The sequence below is a fragment of the Tachypleus tridentatus genome, chromosome 7, assembly GCF_004210375.1.
Source record: "Tachypleus tridentatus isolate NWPU-2018 chromosome 7, ASM421037v1, whole genome shotgun sequence".
Classification (NCBI taxonomy): domain Eukaryota; kingdom Metazoa; phylum Arthropoda; class Merostomata; order Xiphosura; family Limulidae; genus Tachypleus; species Tachypleus tridentatus.
The window spans coordinates 26,353,657-26,371,362 of record NC_134831.1 but is presented as its reverse complement, the minus strand read 5'-3'; the positions used below and the strand labels follow the sequence as shown (position 1 = coordinate 26,371,362).

The 17,706-nt window shown below is 32.3% G+C and overlaps 1 protein-coding gene across 4 annotated transcripts in view; it reads left to right on the top strand.

Moving 5' to 3' along the window:
* The window catches only part of LOC143255338 (serine/threonine-protein kinase SIK3-like), a 53,746-nt gene that overhangs the window by 2,764 nt on the left and 33,276 nt on the right, over nucleotides 1–17,706 (top strand). For 3 of the 4 annotated variants that reach the window (XM_076510824.1, XM_076510825.1, XM_076510826.1), the window contains 6 exons: nucleotides 1,789–1,905; nucleotides 3,166–3,229; nucleotides 4,328–4,489; nucleotides 5,284–5,408; nucleotides 6,213–6,336; nucleotides 17,307–17,539. In XM_076510824.1, coding sequence (XP_076366939.1) covers nucleotides 1,789–1,905; nucleotides 3,166–3,229; nucleotides 4,328–4,489; nucleotides 5,284–5,408; nucleotides 6,213–6,336; nucleotides 17,307–17,539 — 825 coding nt within the window. Of the gene's footprint in view, nucleotides 1–1,788; nucleotides 1,906–1,959; nucleotides 2,142–3,165; nucleotides 3,230–4,327; nucleotides 4,490–5,283; nucleotides 5,409–6,212; nucleotides 6,337–17,306; nucleotides 17,540–17,706 lie in introns of those variants that run through there. The other variant, XM_076510827.1, reaches the window with a different exon arrangement.

The following is a 17,706-nucleotide window of genomic DNA, read 5'->3' as shown; positions in this document are numbered from 1 at the left end:
AGAGTGTCATTAAATTTCAAAACTTTAACAGCATCCTTTGTAAATGTATCTATGTGTTTGTGTGTATACATGACAGAGGTTAAATGAAAGGGAGTAAAAGAGGTATCATTACTTTTTTTTATTTAAGTTGTCATTTTTTAAAAAAATATGTAAAGTAGACTGAACATCGAAAGTGTAAAATTAAGCTGTTACAATTACTTATGTGTACTTGTAGACTTTTATTTGTTAATGGTGTATAAATGCTTTATTGAACTGCATTAATACTGGATTTGCTTTAATACAAAAATGCTTAGATACTGTGTTCACAATGAAAATATTTGCTTCATATAATGTTGTCCATGAAATAATGATACCTTACTGTGCATGGATGTCTGTTTATATGTGTACTAACTAATACATCATTAAATGATGTACTAAATGTACTTTTACTAATTTTCTTTCTATTATATAAGTAAAAAAAATTTCATAAATATTTATATAGATATATATGTTAAGCCATTTTTATCATATTATAATACACCATGAAAGTATAGGAACTTGCCTATAACTACTATAAATATATTTTTTCTTGTTTATGAAAATCTGTATATGTGGATTTTCTTTACATTCTACTACATATGTATTTAAGCAATTAACTCACCAGGGAATAGACTGCAGTGATTATTTGATATAGTAATATGTCAGTTGATTGAAACTTCATTTTATGCATTAATGCTCCATTGGACACTGTCATGTTAATAATATTGATAATAGCATTTATATTATCTTTTGTCATAAGCTAGTTTCTGTGTATATGCAAGTGGTCTTAGTGTATGTGCATATGCTTTAATTATCATGATTTTCTTAAATTCAGCTTTGTTTTTTATTCAGTTATTGTACTCTTATTGCTTTAGAAATCATACTTATACTTTGTTAGTGGTGTAATTTCAGTAATGGTACATAATACATTTCAACTTTCTTCAGGTTGAATTGCTGTTAAATATGTATGTTTGGATATACAATATATGTACATGTATTTATACACATTACTCACACGATGCTGATTATTTTATTTGTATATCAGTCTTGACACAAGTGATCAACTTGTATGAAATTTTAGCTTTGTTAAGTTTTTGTATTCAGAATATTGAATGAGGAATATGAAAAGTTTTGGATATTCATTACAGACCATTCCAAAACACTAATAAATCTATAGTTATGAATAACCAGTTTTAGAGCTACCATAAACTAGTGTTAATGATAATAAATATTTCTTTTAAAATTTCTTACATGTTTTTGTAAACTACATAAATTGTTACACCAATTATGCATTTATATAGTTTTAAACAATAACAATTTTATGTGTTTGTCAACAGTTACATTAATCAAATTTGTGAAGTACAACTTAATGTTATGTTACTGACTATATCTCAGTTTAAGTGAAGTAATACAAAATTAGTGTTGTATGAGTTACTGAAAAACAGTTGTATATATTTTTAAATGCTCAGGAAGAATATTGTTTTTATTAATATCTTCATGATTACCAATTACTAGTGGCAGAATAAATGTCATTCTTGGCAGAATTACTTTTTGTTTATCATGCAAAGCGCATCCAAGATATTGTCTGTCATTGTGTTTGTGTGTTTTATATGTGCATACTTATTCTTCTTACATTTAATTTTGTTAGAGTATTGAATAAGGTACTAGTTGAATAATTTTTTTTTTTTTACAATGAATTTCATCATCTTTCTTTGTTATCATACTGTAGTTGACTAATTCATCTATATACTGTATTATGTTATTTTATAGGTTGCGATCAAAATTATCGACAAAACACACCTGGATGAAGAAAATTTGAAAAAGATTTTCCGAGAAATTCAGATAATGAAGTTACTGAATCACCCTCATATTGTCCAACTATATCAAGTAAGCCAACTGCAGTGCTATAGATAAGCTTACAGTACTATCTTTATATTGTTCTGCCTGACTTTACTGTATACTGTTGAGTGGCTAAATTTACTAGTTTTTACCTGTACATGTTATATAAAATTTAGACAAGTATGAAGTTTTAAGCATCATTAGATTATAATGTATGTTCATTTCTATTACATTTTAAAATCTGTTATAAATTTTATTTGGAACATTTGGATAAGCACAAACAAGTAGGTAAAATGTTATACAAGAAGTCATATTTATACATGCTAATTTCATTTCAATAGATTAGGTGATTTGGTACTCAATGGTAAAATGCTTTTAATTAATATTTTCCAGTTACAAAATTCATTTTTAAAAGATATGATTGTAAGTTGAATAGAAAATCAGGATTAGTGAATTTAGTATATTATGTTTTTCTTAGAAATACTAAAGTGTGATTCTCAAAATTATTAAAAAATTCCTCAAAAATGTATAGGTAAGTAAATTACACAAAACAAATTTTAGAAATAAACCAAAATCATATATTATGTATTTGATATAATATATAATCATTTATTGTGAACATCTAAATGTTCATTGTCTTTTGGTTTCATTTTCTGTTAACAGTATTAGTGGATGACTTAAAACAAACATTAGAGAAATAAGAATAATCTTTTTAGTTTACTTTCAAGATGTAGTCTTAAAAATGCAATATTGCATATTACAGCCTAGAAGTGTTTAATGAATAAAAATTATAGGGCCATGTTAAGGTGTAAAGTAATTTTGATAATACATTAAAATATAAACATGTTCCTCATTTCATTAAACAAAAACATGTGTATAACTGTTGGATAAAATATTTTATTATTGCTCTAATATTATTCTAATATTCAGGTAGATTTTGTTTTAAATTTTTCTATGAACAAAATGCAGTACATGTATATTTATTTATTTGATTAGTGCTGTGAACATTCATTTATCTTGTACTCTTAAAATAAACCTAGAGTAACCTTTCTAGCATTAATACTATCACAAAGTATAATATGAACTAGATTTTTTAAATATTTGTTATACTTTTGATTAATATTACAGTTTGAGTGTTTTTTCACACATGGATTGAATATTTAAAGAACTATCAATATTTAGTTTATCCAAATACACACTTATGAACAAAATATTTTCTATTATTCATTTCAAGTAGAAATGTTTCATGTAAATTGGTTATGCTACTTAGAAAAAAAATTGTAAATGGTATCTTTACTAAAATATTAGGTAATGGAAACGGAGAAGATGCTATATTTAGTAACAGAATATGCAAGTCAAGGAGAAATATTTGGTGAGTGAAGTTTCATTTAATATATATGCTTCAGGTAGTTTTTATTTATGACAATTTAAGTGTTTTATCACATTTTTCTGACATAAAATTGCAACACAAAAAGAAACTATTGAATTATTATCAATATTTTTTCTTCTATGGAAGTGTTACAGCATCATGAAAGTTTAATCTTTTTGATAAATTTTTTTACTTTGTATTAGACACATAATTAATACATTTGAGAAGACAAATACGTGGTTAACAATATATTGGGTTGAGGAATAATTCGTGAGCGTTTTTTCAAGTTAACAAAATATATTCATAAATGAAACGCTTTCGCAAAATATTTCATGTCATTTGGTAGATAATTTTTTGCTCTAATAGATGGTGTGTTTGATTTTCATATGTCTTTAATTTTTGCTTTCATTTTCAGCTCATTAAATGGAATGTCAAGTGGACAAAATCGAGCATTTTCGACACCATCTGCTTTTCGCATTTAATTTCTTGCAATTTTGTTTAAAACAATGCATACTATATACCTAGGTATTACATGAAATAAAGTATCATAATAAATGTTTTGGGTGTAATGTGTTCATGCATTGAAGTATTGTATAGTCTTGCATGTAATGCTTGAATGAAATTATTTAAAAACGCTCACGAATTATTCCTCAACCTAATAGGTTTATAAACTACTCAGTTTTTCAAAATTTGTTGTATGGGTTATTTAAAATATTCTGGGCAGCATTTAAAGTTCTAGTGTAAAAGAACAACATTGAAGTATTGCTGTTCTTTCTTGGTTAATGAGGAATTATAACTTAGAAGACTAATTTCTTTTTTTACGTGTCTAATTAGGAGTAGTTTTTGTTGCTTACTGTTTCTGTAATATTATTTGTATTTACTAACTAAACTTTTTCTGTAATGCCTGTTATGAATTAAAAATGATGCAAAAACATTTTTATCAACACTGTAGATTTATTCTTACAAATACTAACTATATAAGAAAAAACTTCAGTTGTGGTTTTCTCTTTGTCTTAGAATTGACAAAGTTATTACTATGACTCTAAATGCTATATAGGGCTTAATTTTCATAATTCTTATAAAACCAACTTTTAATTTCAGATCATCTTGTGGCTAACGGACGTATGACGGAAGATGATGCACGAAAGAAGTTCAAGCAGATAGTTGCAGCTGTGAATTACTGTCATCAGCGGTTTGTTATACATCGAGATCTGAAAGCAGAAAATCTTCTTCTAGATTCTAACATGAACATCAAAATTGCTGGTTAAAATATTTTGTTATTAATAAACAATTTGTAAGGTGCTATATTTTATTGTTTGATTTAAATGATTGTTTTAACAATGTAGTGCAGAGAGTTATTGTACCACATGAAATAAAATAAGTTAAAACTAATCTGAAGCTTGCATCTAGATGCAAACTATTTGATGAAAGTGGTATTTCAGTGTAAAAGTTTATATTTTAAAGCATCTTGTGTAAATGATTCCATTATGAGGCATAATCTTCTGTAATTATTCTTTAGTTTGCAGTGGTTATTGAAAATTAGTTAACCTTAAGTTTTTATGTTTAAGTAAAAATATAAATTAAATCATTAAATTACACTATGTAAATGTGGTACATGCACTGAACTCACCTGGATAAATCACAAGGATGAAACTCAGTGCCATATACATACTCACTCTTTTGAGGGGCATCAACCTTTCTATTCATTGGTAAAGAGTTGATGATGGATGCTACTAGTTAATTACCTTCACTGTTACCAGAAATATATAGAAAAATATATTTTTCTGCTATATATTTTGCTGCTATATAGAAAAATACATGTAAATGGATATTTACAAAATGCATCTTTAATGTTTATGAGAAGTATTTTTTTATGTAACTAGTGTAGCTCTTAAAAAGAACAAAATATTTAGAGTAAATATTATACTTTATTAATGGAAAAGTGAGGTAAAGGCTGCATTCTTGTGAAAATATACTATTATCACTGATAGTTTTGTGTATAAATAATGTATGTATTTACATTTGGGTTTTACTGTAATATATTTTTTTCCTGACAGATTTTGGTTTTAGTAATTATTATGAACCAGGAAAACTCCTGTCTACTTGGTGTGGTAGTCCGTCGTATGCCGCTCCAGAACTGTTTGAAGGCAAAGAGTATGATGGGCCAAAGGCTGACGTGTGGGTGAGGATTTAATTTCCTGTGTCACAGGAATTTAAAAAAACATTGATATTTTCAGCAAAATTTTCTCTCTTTGGAGAAATGTACTTTTTGTAGTTATTAAATGTGTGTAGAATATGATGATTTTAATTGAAAATGACTATATATATATATATACACATATATCCAAAACAGCATATTTTTAATTTCAATGTGTTTTATTTTGGCTTAAACACTTATGGTTATAACAAATATATATACACACACACATTAGATACATGAACCATCACTTTCATGTTTTTCTGCTGAAACAATTAAAAACAAAGTTTCACAAATATTTATGCTTATCATAAAATTTTACAGCTTTAATGTTACTGCACCTACACACACGTGTATAAAAACCTAACAATTCAGTATTATTAAAACTAAAACAATAAATGTCATGTGAAAAAAAAAGAAGCTGGAGTGATAGTTTGGTTCACCACAATTAGATGTGTTAGTCTCCCATAATATCAATATTAGCTGTTAGTAGTGTACAGTATTTTTCTAATCATTTTTTAAATAAACACATGTTTCCAAGAATATTAAACAATGAACTTTTATAAACATTTTTTTATAAGTACCATATAGCATTCTCAGCAGTTATTTTGTACAATATCTTATATGCTAATTTGTTTGGTTCTTTTAAGAACATAAATTCAATGTAAATAAGAAAACATTTTCCTTACAGTTTATATAACAACCATGATTAAACTTTCCTTCCCTTGTTTTATATGCCCTTAACTTCATTGTCCAGTTTTGCTTATGTATAAAAATAAATTTTCTTAGAGCCTTGGAGTGGTACTATATGTTCTCGTGTGTGGTGCCCTTCCTTTTGATGGCAGCACTCTACAGAGCCTTCGGACCCGTGTGTTGTTAGGGAAATTCCGCATCCCTTTCTTTATGTCATCAGGCAAGATATAAAATTTCATCATAATAAACTTGAATAACACTACATTAAATATGATTGATTTCATATTATTGTATTTTATCTTTGGAGTTATATCAACTCAAAAATTATTGTGTTATCTTAATGTTAACATTTCTTAGTAAGTAAGTATAGTACCTTATAATGACAAAATTATAGTATTTTTGTTTATTTCATGTAATGTTTGTACAGTTTTAAGGATAAAGTTAAATAATACTTCGTTTCTTACATTCTTCAGAATCTTAAACTCATTCAGTATTTTTCAACAAAAATGCATTAAAGTTCAATCATTAATGCAATATATTTATTTTACGACATCCATATGTGTACAACTCATTTCTCTTATGGTGAGGTTTATTGACATTCATAGAATTCCTTATGCTATCACTGCTGTGTTAAAATACACATGTTGCTTTGAATTAGCTATTCAAATATGAAAGAACATTTTTATTGTGAGTTCTAATATTGTGCTTGTAACAAGTGCCTAAAGATTAATATTGATAAAAAAAAATAGTTCAGGGTGAATGTGTGTATAAAATGACTTGATAAAGTGGTCATCAGAAATCACAAATCAGTAAAGGAGTAATATCTTAGATTTACTAATAAAATACTAAGGTCAAATAGTTCATAATACAGGAAGATTCATGTTTTAAATAGCATCATGGATTTACAAATAAAACATTGAGTAAACTAAGTACGTAATATGGGAAAATTGAGTTAAACATTTTAATGGATCAACTAATACAATACTAAGGTAAACAATATTATAAAGCTACATGTTACTTTTCTTATTTTGTTTCAGCTGAAATGTTTTACAACCTTACCTGTTCTTTCTCTGACGTTTGGTAAAATTTAACATGGGAATGATGTGGAATTTTATTAAATTATAAAGCCTACATACTGAAGATTAGGCCATAATAATCTGTTAATTATAATTTCCATGTGAAGAATGTTTATTTCAAACAGAATTTTCTTCTAAGCAATAATGTAGTGAAAAAAATACATATAAAATAAATTTATCAATAAATATGTGTCTCCTTGTTCTTAATTGCTCTACTTTAGTGTACCAGTGTGTGACTTTGTTGATTATCTCAAAGTGAGAATGCATCACTTATCATTTCCTGTTCACTCCTGGCAATATCCTGTTTGTAGATCTTTAAGACCAGGAGCATATACCTACTTCTTATATTTGTTAGTAACTACAGACATGGATGGCAGGAAATTGTTATAAGCACAAAATGTATTATGTGTAATAATTGAGTTAATTACCATATTTTCATTGTACCTTTTACTGAAGTAGAATGCTGTTTCAGCAATTTAATGATTTGAAAAGTTGAAAACAGCCTCTCCTAATATAAACCTACAATAAACATAAATGTAACAAAGAGCTTTATTCAAGTAGTGTATCAAGGTATTATATAGTATAACACTGATTATATATGAACTTAAATGTATGGTGTGCATTAGTAATGTTATTGTAAGTTTTTTTTAATTGTTTAATTTTATCAGTTTTCTAACTTTTTACATATACTTGTTTCAAGATTTGAATACATTTATATAATTTAGAACTTATAAGTAACTGTATAAGATAGCTTATGTTTAACAATTGCTTTGTGCAACATGATTCTTACCTTATTTGTTAATGTTGGGATTACAGGGTTTTTTTTCAATGTGATACTGAGTGTATGATTTGATGAACGAAACTTTTTTTCAGCAGCTGTGTTTACTTGTATTTTTAGCTGTAAAACATTTTATGTTTTGGCTTTATATAGAGATGGACATATACTAAACAGTGTTTCTCAACAATTTTGGCCTAGCAGTACATTGAATATAGCTTAAAATATTAAAACACACTAAAAGATACAGCAACACAAACATTTATTTCAAATTTTAGATTATACATCTATTATTCATTATAATTAGTGGAATATTTGGGCCTGCTTTGCTGCACATAGATAATTGATTCAAGGCTTGGTAGTGATTATAGCCTGTTGAAGAGATTTGAAAAGGTTTCCTTATTTTTGAATAACCAAAGTTAAGTAGAATTACCTGTGAAAGGTAGAAATACATGGCACAGCTTGGTCAGAGTCATGGCACATCAGTTGATGATATATCAAAATAATATTTCAGTGTTATATGTGCAAAGATTGTCATTTACCTGTATCTTTTGTAGTGGTACCAAAAGCAAAGAGTTATTGGAGGGAAGCTCAACCACAAAATAAATAATAAGTCAATCTTAAAAGATTACTAATGGTCAATAATTGCATGTTACAAGAAAATAAAAACATTTTGCAATTTTGTATCTCCAGTTGTGATAAATTCATTAACTAAGGTTTTAAGGTTAAGAGTATCAATTCTTTTTCTATCAAAGATTAAAGGAAAGAAGTATTTGTGAACCATACTACTTGTAAGTTATGACTGAGTTAATAACCCATGATGAGGAGAAAACCCACTTGTAGAGAAAATTATATATTGAGAAACAGAGGAACAAACAACATTTTGATATTCTTCGTTCCTCTACTAGTGCTTTCTCTACTTATACCAGCTGTTTTTAAATTTATGACTGATTTAGTCAGTGTGGTAAATGTATCATATATTGGAAAAGTATGATACAATTATGCCAATGTTAAAATTATCAGGAACAACATCTTTACCAGTTACTCAGTTTCCAAACTTAAGCTGATAGTCTTCACAGAATGAGGTCTATTTTGTCTACAAATGTTATCCATTAATTTTATTGGAGAGACCAAGGGATACTTATACTTACATTGCCACTGTTTTATTGTATTAATCAGAAAATATATCAATACATAGACTGTAATAATTAGTCATTTTTCAAACATTTTAGAATATTTTAAATAATGAACACAAAGTTATTCTGATTTAGTAATATGAAACCCTACTACTCATATTAATATAAATATATTTCCTAAGTATTTTATCTATGGGTTAAAAATTAATTCACTATATATATTACTTTAGATATTTGTATCTTAAGCATGTATGAACTGATAAAGGTCAGAGATATTTGTAATTTCAAGTTTGTGGAAAAAATATTTGGTACAAGTAATAAAATAGTCTAATAAAGGGAAGGGTATATGTACATATATATTAATTTTAATGTGTGATTTTTTATGTATGTAAAGGAGGCATCAAGTGAACATAAACATCAGTGGCTTTGTGTTATCTAATACTTTTATCCAAAACTCTTTGTGTATAACTTCTATTACAGTCAATAATAGTAATATTTTATATATTCCAAGTTTTTGTTTGAAATATAGAAGTTATTTCTTATTTAGTTTTTTTAAGAGATCTAAATTGAATGTATTAATAACTATGTTAAACAGTGCCAGTACATATTCATTAGTAATGTAAGATCCTTATGTCTAGTTTCTTCATACAAATATCTACTGAATTTATTAAAAACTTAACTCTCCAATCGAAATATGTACCCCTCGGTGTGGATTTCTGTACGTGATGAGAAGACCTCCCATAGAAGGTTGTGCTCTTTCAGTTTACCTCCTCTTGGATCTAAACATCCACCCACGTGTTTGCCGTGTGTGGTGACCCATGAAGGGGAGGAGAGGTTCCTGGTGGTTGAGGAGTCCAACCTTAACACACTACTTTGGTTTTGAATTTCTGTAGATGGGCAGCCATGGGGTAGTCACCCTGGGGTCAATCGGCTGGTCCACTTGGGCTAGGGTCAACCAAATACCAATGTTGAATTTCTCAACAAGTGTTGTGGACATTGTATCTGATGCTGGTGTTTGGGTACAGTGCTGACAAAACCCTGGCATTGCTGCAGTGACCTTGTTTTGGCATTGTAGTGTGTCCCCTTGTAGGGCTCCATGGTGGGGGTAGTCAGTGGGCACCAAAATATTCCTTTTTTTTTTATTATGGACACTCCAAATAAAAACTTAAATAAAATAGTGAAAAAACAGTCCAATAGTAAACAACCATGTCTCGAAGATTCTGAGCAGCAATCTTCAACATCTGTTGTACCTCATTTTCTTATACTACATTTTCTTTCAGACAAACCTTTAGGGCAAATGTCTCCATTTTTCATTCAGAAAGGACTTGCTGGTTCTCCAAAGTCAGTAAAAAAGCTTTGCTCTAGTGACATATTGGCAGAAATATACACATCTCAACATAGGCAGTTGCATTCAAAGGCAATTTGGGATATACCTATTGAGGTTACACCTCATGCTACTTTGAATTCATCACGAGGAGTTATTTTTGAGAGTGATTTGAAGAACTTCCCTGACTCGGAGATTCTCGCTGGTTTCTCTATGCAAGGAGTTTCTGCAGTGAAGCGTACCTTCACTCGTAAAAGTGGAATTATGATGCTCACCAATGTCCTCATTCTAACATTTACATCACCACATCCACCTGCCACCATCAAGGCAGGTTATCTTAATTTCAGGGTATGGCCATACATTCCAAACACTCTCAGATGTTTCCAGTGTAAGCAGTTCAGTCACTTGTAGACATCATGTCATGGTTGCATAATGTGTGTTCATTGCGGTAGCAAGAACTTTGATGCCTATGAGTGTGAAATGTGAGCGTCAATTACAATGGGTTTCACCCATCCTACTTTTGTTCCTACCCTAAATGGTTGGAAGAAAAAGAGGTGCAGCATTTGAAAATGATTCAAAACATTACATACCCTGAGGCTCGAAAATTACTGTCCACCATTTCATCTGGAATGTATGCTGCTGCACTTTGTCATCTACTACAGTGGGAGTGCAGATGGATCTCTTTGTGTCTCCAAAAGAATTATTCTTAAACCAAATGAAAAGTCTTTTGACCTCCATGATTAAAGAAGTTGATGAATTAACTTCAACACCCATCTCTGTCCCTAACATACATTCCAGCAAATCCCAAGATCCACTCTCTTTGATTTTGGGTACAGGCATTTCCTCAGATACATCTTCTTCACCCACCCCAAGATGCAAAACAATCATTCGTTCACGTCCTCAGTTGCTGGAATCCTCTTTCAACAGCATAGACTTGCCAAATCGACCCATGGCAGGATCCATGGAGGTCGATAGACAGTAAAGAAAAAAGACATGGTTATAAAAAGAAGGGTTCTCCATCCAATTTGCCCACACATAAATAAATATGGCCACCTTGATAATATCGAACTGTTGAGGTTTACATTGTAATCTGGATGCCATCAAAACACTGTATGTCTTTCCTTACAGGAAACATTTCTGAAACCTGCTGATACAGTCATCTTTTGGCAGTTTTCTTTGTAGAGAAATGACAGGCTGTGTGATGGATGAGTGCATGGAGGGATGACACTGTTGGTTGATCAGCATGTGCCCACCCTGTCTTTGTTACTGTAGCCATCTGTGTTTCCTTGAGTCATACCATCACTGTTTGTTCTCTGTACCTGTTGTTTGGAGAGAACTATGATCAATCAGACTTTGACTCTCATTGAGCAATTGCTGTCTCCATCTGTAATCCTGGGGAACTTTAATGGACATCATAATCCCTCTGGGAAGTGCTGATATTGATAGGAGGGTGTCAGTCCTTTAGAGGGTATGCTCTCTCATCACAACGTTGCTCTTTTCAGTTGTTGTTCTTATACTTATTTTCATGCACCTAGCAGTCCTTTACTGCTATTGATCTATCAAGTTGCTCCCCTTCACTATTCTCCCACTTTTCATGGAGGGTTGACAATAAACCTCAAGGCAGTGTTCCTTTCCCTATAATTTTGAGACAGACTGGCCATGGTCGATGCCACTGACTCAATTGCCCTGGTGGAAGCTGGAACAAGCAAACTGGCTGTCTTTCACTGCTCTTACAGAACTTTATCCTGCCATCGTCTGCAAGCCATCAGTAGATTACTGTGTGGTAGCAGTAACTATTTTATTATATAGGTAGCTGCTCAATGTATTCCTAGTACCTCAACACGTTTTCTATAACATTCTTGTCCGTGGTGAAATCGTGTCTGCCACACAGCATGGAAGGCTCAAAAACAGGCCTGGGATACATTTTGTAGGTATCCCACACTCTCGCACTGCATCACTTTCCAGCAGGCCCATGCACATGCTTGGTGAGTAAAATGTCAAAGCCAGAAGGAATCTTGGATTAAGTTCACAACCAGCATATATTATACCACCAGTTTCAAAGTCATATGGGACAAGATTTGAAAAGTCAGTGAGCAATTTAATTTTATCCCCCTCTCGATCTTAGCCTCTGATGACCAGGAAGTAACTGATACCCGGAGCAATGCTGATACTCTAGGTGAAAGCTTTAGTCAGGTATCTAGCACTTCTGCTTCTACCTCTGCTTTCTTAGCCATCAAGACTTGGGCAGAGCAATCACCTCTTTCATTTTGATTGTTACTATGACCATATATATCCCTTTACACTGGAGGAGCTCAAACTGGCCCGTCATTGGTCTGGTAGTACATCGCTTGGACCTGATGATGTACCCTATGAAATGCTGCACCATCTATCTCCTGCTTCTCTTGCTATTCTTCTGATTGTTTTTAACCAGATATGGCAGGAGAATGTTTTTCCTGATGCCTGGTGTCAGGCAATTGTCCTACCTTTGTGTAAGCCTGGGAAGGATCCCAAAATTCCTTCAAACTACTGCCCAATTTCTTTGATGAGCTGTCTCTGTAAGACCTTAGAGAAGATGGTTATTGCTCATCTTGGTTTGTTTCTTGAATCAGACAACCTCCTCTCACTTACAGTGTGGGTTCCAATGACTACTTACATCAACATGAAATGTCAATCAGAGAAGCTTTTCTCAAATGACAACATCTTGTATCAGTATTCTTTGACATTGAAAAGGACATTGTCCTTACAGATGCTAGACTCCATTCATCATCAAGGACTTCAGCTCTGCACCTGGGTTTTCTGCAATTTCCCAGTTCACAGCTTATACATAGAGTCTCATGAACCTTCTTTGTACCTCTGCTGTTTGCAACTATCTTTATTATATGCTTCGAAACTTTGTTTCTTACCAAAGCATTCCACTTGGGGTTGTGTTTCCTTCCTCGGTGGGCCATATTTTTTCAGAACAGATGATCTGACATTGCTCCTTTTGGTGCAGTTGGATGAATTGAGTCTGTCCTTGGATAACATTGCTTTATCCACTAGTCAGCCCATCCCACCATGGCTTCTTACAGTCCCCAAATGTGTCCTATCTTTAAGTCATCTGAGAAAAGCAGACATTCCGATTGTAAATACTGTCTTTTATTTGCTGAATATTTTTTGAACCATTGTTCCATTCCTATTTATACAGATGGTTTGAAATCAGGTGACTATGTGGGCTCTGCCATGGTTTGTTGTGGTTTGGTGGTTGCACACACAATTCCCTCTACAGCTTCTGTGTTCACTGTTGAACTGTATGCCATTTCTCTTGCCCTGTATCACATAGAAGCTAAGCAGTACTCAAATTGCACTATTTTTTGCTGATATTCAAAACCAAATGGCCGATTTCTCTTTAACATCTACTTCTATCCAGTTTTTCTGGATACCAGGCCACATTGGTATTCACGGGAAGGAGTTCACTGATACAGCAGCTAAATCTATCTGCTCTGGCACTATCACTGCTGTGCCTGTTCTATACATGAACTGTAGTCCTGTATTCAAGGCTTGGCTCCATGAGATTTGGCAATGGACTTGGGGTGAGTATCATGAAAACAAGCTTTTCAAAATAAAACCCTCTATTGGACTTTGGCAGTCTTGCTACCTTAAGGATCATAAAGAGGAAGTTGTACTACTTAGACTATGCATTGGTTACAGTTTTTTAACTCATCATTTTCTTTTATGTAGGACTGATGCACCAATATGTTGTCTGTGTGACACTCAGGTCACAGTAAGCCATATTTTACTGTCTTGCTGTCATTATGACTCTCAACAACGGTACCATTTTAAACATGCTCTGTCCGTAAGTTTATCCGTAACATTAGACAGTGTTAGTGGTGATGATGAGTTTGGGCCCTGTTGAGTCCAGGTTCCTCAACGTTGCTCATGTATGGGGTTCCTTTGCCATGGACCCATGGGTTTTGAAGGTAATATGAGAGGTTCTGGTTATCTTTTTCTGTGTAGGTCACATGATTGGTATGCTTTTCAAAATAGAGTATTCATGCTCAAATGCACTGTTTATAGTGCAAAATTCATCTGAACTCTCCAGTGTGCTGTTCCACTCTCATTGATGAAGTTGTGGGATTCCTTGCCGTTTACAAGTCCCTAGTTACTGGGGTGGTGGACTGTGTAGTCTTTTTTCTGAGCCATTTCCATTCAGTTGAGAGTATGGTGGTGATGCTCTGCCATTGTAGATGGCATTGATGTTCATCCTATTGTGAACTTGAGGTGCAGTTCCAAATGCTATTGTGGTGCATTCTGATAAGATGCAGTTTGACCCTATTGCTGAGGCACTCTCCTTCCTACCATCCCCCAGTTGTTTGTTCCTGGCAGATATGATGATCAATGGACTGAATGATACATTCTCAATGCCATCTGGTGATGGCTAGACATGCAACCCACTTTACTGCTCTACTTCTTACCACTCCCATGATGTTGACTTCTGACGAATATCGTGATGGTCATATTGGATGTGCATGTATGGTTAGCTGGAGAAGGCTGTTTGTTGTTTTTGCATTTTCTCACACTTTCAAAAGGGTGAAGAATATGACTGGCTCAGAAGTAATACAACCTTCCACAGGTGTTTTGTTAGGTTTGCTTTCAGCTAGACATGACTCTCATCAATACCTTCACCACTCTTCTAAATACCAAACTTACAGACTCTAGGTTCCCAGTTCTCCAATACTTGGCCTTGATGGTCAATGCTCTTAGTCAGAAGAGGTCTTACTTTTTTCTTTATGCTTATCAGTAATGCCTGTATCTCTTCTCCCTTGTGTAATTACTTTGATAGGTAACACTCCTTGCTGAATCCTTTTGTGGCACCTCTTCTGCCAGTACAACCATGGTTTTATGTGCTCTGATGGTTCATTAGTTTCTCTTTAGGCCATTTTACTGTGAACCACTTTTTCTGCTATATTTTTATTTTCAGCCAGATTTATCAACAACATTTCTCCTTTCCATAACTGATGGGTCTTTTTCTGTCTTCTCCATTTACTTACCTTCTTTCCTTCTTCATTGATTCCCATATCTCCACATTTCAGTGGAGCGTGGTTTTACATGTTCTTAAATGTGCTATGTTGGAGCTTTCTGTGTCATTTTTCTTGTATATGTTTTCTTTGAAGACATTTTCTTCACATTCTCACCAGTAGTCTTAGTAGTTGTGATGAATAAACCAATAGTGTTTCCTGTACACACTTTCACTGTATTTATTACTCCTTTATACAAAGTGGGATTTTCTTCATAAGACATTAGGTGGTGGAGAGGGTGATATTTCTTTCACATTTTGTTGCATAATATTTTTCAACTGTCTCACTCTCTTGTGTCTTATTTTCACTGCACCATGGATGATATGTTTTTTGGTTGGTATGTGGATGAATTCACACATATCGTCTGTCACCTGTTTTCTTCATTGTGTATGGTTATTTTATCTTCTGTGGGATTTAAATTCTCCCTAGTTATTGTTATTTAATAACAGTACAGACTGTCTTATGAGAAGGGTATATACATTTTCATTTTTATCACCCTTTGTCCCTGTTATAGGATTCACCAGGTGGCTGGTGTTGCTTTCTAGCATATGCTTATTTCCCAAAATTTGCATTGAGTTAAGGGTAATGGAAAGTGTTCCATTCACCTTCTCTGGCTATAGTGTCCACTGATAAGATGGGATGTTTTGTATAGCCATTAGAGGTACCTTTGTTGCATTAAAATTACTGAATTGCATAATCGAGACAGTACTATTCCATGGACTATCATGGAGAAAGCTAACACCAGAAAAGTGACTCCTCACTTCTTTAGTTTTTGCTTGCTGACTTTTAAAATTGAATTTCATGGTTTCCTATTTCACTGTCACATGTAAAAGAATCTTCCATAAAACATTTTCTTGGCACCTTCTCCCCAGTGTGAATTCTTCTCAAGTTCTTTCTTCTAGGTTTAGTGTTGGCACTGGCTCCTCTGCAATTTTAGCATAGGATTTTAGCTATTCTGTGTGCAAATGTGAGGTATCATCTTGGAAGTTAACATTTTCCTTACCTGAAAATGTTTTTCCAATAAATATTCACCTCTTCACACTTTTCTGCCTATCCTCTCAACTTATAGTACATCTTCCTCTTACATCACCTGAGAATGAAGTTATTTTGAGCACAAGTGCTTAAGTTGGTATTATTGCACATAGGTTGTGTCTTCCTCCTATTGGTGGAGGTCTATTGCCACATCATCACCACCTAGTTTAATTCACTTTAAATGTGATTTTTAGGTGGGAGTTAACTCAAGGCTAGTGGCATGCAAATCAGAAATACATTTTCACATGAGGAAAATGCTAACATAAGATAGGTTTTAGTATCCAAATGATTAAAAACTCCAATCTCCAATTGTTATATTAAAGTGTAGATATTTATTTATTAACAGGAATACTCATATTGTAATATTTACTTACTGTTTTTCTGACACTCATCGTAACATAGAAACATGTTTCCCACAGCTGAATTCATAATTTCAATAAATTTTGAGTTCACATATTTAGTTTAACATCAGCAGATATAGATGGTCTTTGCCAAAAAAAATCAGTTATGGAGAGATTGAATTTTTTACTGGTTGAAGTGTTTATATCATAGTCTTTTAATCATACTGATATCATTTGATGATATGATTTTATTCTCTTCTTTATTTACTTAATTTTTTTTCTAATAACAACTCATGTTTTAAAATGATAGAAAATATGATACTTGGAAAAATTCAAAGTAATGTGAACACTAAAACAATTTATTTTATCATAGAACCTCATTAATAGGATTTATGTAGTAGGTATGTACCTCTGATAGTAGAATACATTTTGTTTGTTTTCCCTTTCTCCAGAATGTGAACATCTTATAAGACGTATGCTTGTTGTTGATCCTGAGAAGAGGTTGAGTGTTAATCAAATACTGCAAGATAAATGGATTGTACAGGCTGGGAGAGATTTGGAATTTGAAGAGATGTTTGAAAAGTACAATAAGGTGTCAATTAATGAAAATGAAGAACCAGTGGATGAATTAATAGTTGAACATATGCTTAATTTGCCTGGTGTAACACAGGAACAAATTATTCAGGTTAGACTAAAGATGGTTTTAAAAATGGTTCGTTTTGTATCTACTATCATATTAAACATCATTTGAAGTTTATTGTGGTATGAGCTAGAAACATTTGATTACTACATATATGAGATCAAAACTGTTGTTCAGTTCATCACTTGTCACTAAGTTATACTAGTTTCAGT